Source organism: Austrofundulus limnaeus, unplaced genomic scaffold, assembly GCF_001266775.1.
Source record: "Austrofundulus limnaeus strain Quisiro unplaced genomic scaffold, Austrofundulus_limnaeus-1.0 Scaffold330, whole genome shotgun sequence".
Taxonomy (NCBI): Eukaryota; Metazoa; Chordata; class Actinopteri; order Cyprinodontiformes; family Rivulidae; genus Austrofundulus; species Austrofundulus limnaeus.
Genome location: NW_013952732.1, coordinates 91,145 through 94,940, shown reverse-complemented (window position 1 = coordinate 94,940; position 3,796 = coordinate 91,145). Strand labels below are relative to the sequence as shown.

At 37.1% G+C, this 3,796-nt stretch overlaps 1 protein-coding gene across 1 annotated transcript in view; it reads left to right on the top strand.

Annotated features, from left to right (window-relative positions):
- The window catches only part of ext1b (exostosin glycosyltransferase 1b), a 136,864-nt gene that overhangs the window by 98,598 nt on the left and 34,470 nt on the right, over positions 1-3,796 (top strand). Inside the window, exon 3 of the mRNA XM_014022448.1 lies at positions 1,078-1,185. Within this exon, the coding sequence (XP_013877902.1) occupies positions 1,078-1,185 (108 nt within the window). The remainder of the gene's footprint in view (positions 1-1,077; positions 1,186-3,796) is intronic.

Below are 3,796 nucleotides of genomic sequence, written 5' to 3'. Positions count from 1 at the left end.
GACATGTAGCTACTCTATTTCAATTAACACATAATAGATCAAACATTATAAAAATATTGTAAAAAGGAAATCCTAAAACTCTAGTGTTTTTCTAATATCAGTACTAATCTATAATAACTATAAATTTCTTCAATATGAACTCAAATATGGCTGAGGAATGTTCTTTACACATCAACATGACAATATGTGACTCGTTGTCTGARYGTTCATGGGTTGACTGAGTTATTTTAGTGCTTTAGAGTTAGCTTTTGCTAAAGCTTTTTGTGTGTTAGTGCTTTAGAATTAGAGGACCTAAATATTGAGTTAGTGTTTTAGAGCTAGTGAAACTCATTTTTAGATTAGTGCTGCCCACCACTGATTGGATGGATATATTTATTAGTGCAAAATAAACTATTATGACTTTTTAAATGGCACCCGATTTTATTTTTTAAAGACTGTTTAATTTGTTCATGTTTTATTTTTAAATCCAACTTGTTGAAACTCATAATGTGACTTTTTTTTTCAGCTGCTTTCAGTTCAGGCATTAAACTCGTGCTCTTAGATGAGATTTCCAGTCAGAGTTGACATTTACTGCTCTGCTAATAAAACTTACAGCTATAAATATCTATGATTTAAAAACTCTGTGGTAAAACATCTTAAAGTTTATGGGGTATCGATGTGACGGTTGTTGCGTTTGGATGCCATTTCTCTTATGTTCCGTCCAACTAATTCCAAGAATGCTTGAACTTTTGCAACCTTGCAGACAAATGGTTTGTGTGGATCTCACATGGCCCCAACATTCAGATGGATTTTTGTCTAAACTCTTTCCGTATGGTTTATATTTCCCGTAGCGCTCATCTGTACTGTATTAACAGCAGCAAAAAAGGCTCCCAAAAGCAAAGCCTGAATGCCGAGACGGTGATGTTTTTCTGCCAAATTAACAGAGTCGCTGATAAATCACTGACGGGAAGTTCCAACCTTCTGTAAACTTATTTCATAAGAGCTTTAACGATCAGTGGTGGTTATCTGTAAAGTAGCTGCAGGGATGTTTGTGTTTACTGCTGACGACATACGTGCGTCTTTCTGTGTGCGCCTCAGGCTGCGTGTGTTCCTGTGATGCTGAGTAACGGCTGGGAGCTGCCTTTCTCTGAGATCATCGACTGGAACACGGCGGCGGTAATCGGCGACGAGAGGCTCCTGCTGCAGGTAACGACAAATGAACAAAATGCTCGTATAGATTTGGTTAAAATGACGCGAGCTTCATTGAGAGAAAAGCAACTTTATGCTCCTTAAAGTGCCTGACATCAAATGTTTGTTATAAATATGAATGCTTTTGTTGGAAAAGAATACATTGGTAATATATTGCAAAAACAACGATCACGCCACTGAGATGAACAGTTGTTGAGATATTTGCGTGTGAAGTGACAGGAAGTGATGTCAAAGGGGAATGTGTGAACGTGAACAGAGCGTTGCTACAATAACTAACACTGATTGAAAGGAAAAATATTTTTAAGATTATTATGAGTCACTATCAGAGAGATAGAGTTCAAATAATAATGTTTCAAAGGATTCTCCGTTGATGTCACTTCCTGTTTCATTTCGGCTGAGTTAAATTCAAAAGAAAATATGCCAATTATGCAACAAAATGGGTTAAATCAAGTGTATTATGTTAAGTTTCTTAAATATAGATAAATATAGAATATAATATGTTTTCTTTTATGTTTTGTTTTGACATTAAAGCACACGCACGTCACAGGAACTTTAAATCCTAATATTGTTTGACGCTGGGAGCACTAAATGTGCTGAAATCATCCTGGATTAGAGACTCCAACATCCATGAAATCAAGTTACTTTTGTGCCTTTAAGTGTATCATTTTATCAAATGTATTTTTTTATGAAAAGCTTCATATAAAATACATTTAAGTCTCTTGGGAAGAATTTGATAAAACTGATGTATCAGAGTGGGAAAGTGTTCTCTTTTGAAACTTTTATTCTCTGATTTGACTATAAAGTCATTTGTTTTTTATGTTCAAATGTCTGCTGCAGCTTTTATTTTTCTCTTCTCAAGYCTTTTTGTGGTGTTCTTTTAAAATAGGAGCACATTTCTTTTGTAAATGCTTCATAGCGCTATTTGTTCTTCTCTTTGTAAGCCAAACTATAAAGTTGTGAAGCTAGAATGTTTTCGACCCTCGAGCTAAGGATTTTCCCCGGAATATTTGAAACCAGGCTGTTGCCGGTTTGCGTACACTTTGGACCCGACTGGGGTCAGATTTGAAAGGGGAGCCCGACGTTTCGGTAAACATCCTCATTAGCTTTCTTGCCGAGACTTGGACGAGAAGTTCAACACGGCTGCTGCTTCAAAGCTGCGGCGCAGATGTGTGAGCGGGTTTGATCCTGTCATGTCGCTCACAGCCAAACAGCAAATTAAGAGTGTCTCCCAAAGTACCAGAGGAGTTACAGAAATAAGGACTCGACACCTAAACCAAGCCGACGCCACTTAAAGCAACTCAAGAGTTTCTCTGAGGTGAACACAGCAGGAACTACATAATCCCTAAAATGTTAAAACATATTTAAAAACATTTGTGTTCTCTGACTTTATCTTTCTAAAAGATTTTAAAAAAAAATTCAGACAAACAGGTACTTTTCTTCGTTCTACATAAACGTTGTGATTTAGAGCATGGATTTATTAGAACAGGTCAGCCACTAATCCACTAAAGAATCTTAGCTCCGCTAATGCTAATCCGCTAAACGGTAAAAACTTGGTGGAAGCTAACGCTAACTGCTAAGATGATTGCCTGCCTAACGTCATTTTCTCCTTCCAGTTGAGAGCAGGTGGGGCTGATGCAAACCTGTTAGTTTTCTATTGGTGTAATTTGAAGGTGGGCGGGATCATCTGTGGCAAATCAGCCAATCCAAACCAGAGTTATAGCTGTTTGAAGTTAGTCACAAAACAAAGAGCAAATACTTTTTCTACCATATTTTATACATAGTCAAATTTTGCATTTGTTTTTGTAAATATTGTTTAATGCTATATTTATTTTTGACACTCTTTGAAGTTCAGCTGCTAAAGATGCTACATGCTAAACACAGTGCACCTGAGACAGCCAGCGCTGCTTAGAGGGGATAGTTTTTATTTAATTCTGGATAAATGGTACAAAAACAGGAAGTTTACACTTGTGAGTCTTTTTAGTAGACTTAAAATTAGCTGAACCTAATTTAGTAGAAGCTAATCGGTCCGCTAACGATTTCCAACCATTTAAAAAAAAACAGCTTTTAAAACATGAAACCACAATGATGTAGTTGTGGTGAGTATGCGCCTTTTTTTTTTTTTTTTTTGGTGCGGCAAAACAACTCTCCTGCGTCTCTACACCCCATTGAGTTGCAATCAAATTATGTGGTTAATTGTGCAAACAGGAAATCCCCTTGGAGCAAATTAAACTACAACAGGATGTCGGAACTCATATAAAAAAGTCTAATTTTGAAATAAACGTGTTTGAACGCGGTGTATTAAATGGATGTTTGAGGTGGTTCTGATTAGGATGCCTCCTGGACRCCTGTCTTTGGARGTTGTCCCACTGGGAAGAAACCCCGGGGCAGACCCAGAACCTGCTGCAGGGGYTTATATATTTATTCTCTCTGGTCTGGGATCCTTCAGGAGTTACAGGACCTGTTCCCTCTGGGACATGCGAGACGCACTTCCTTCCAGGGAATCAAATTGCGGAACAATTTAGGAAATATTTACAAAAATGCCAATACGATTCATATATTTGCTAGATTGATAAAAGCTTTTTTGTTAAAATATGAACAAAATGTAGAT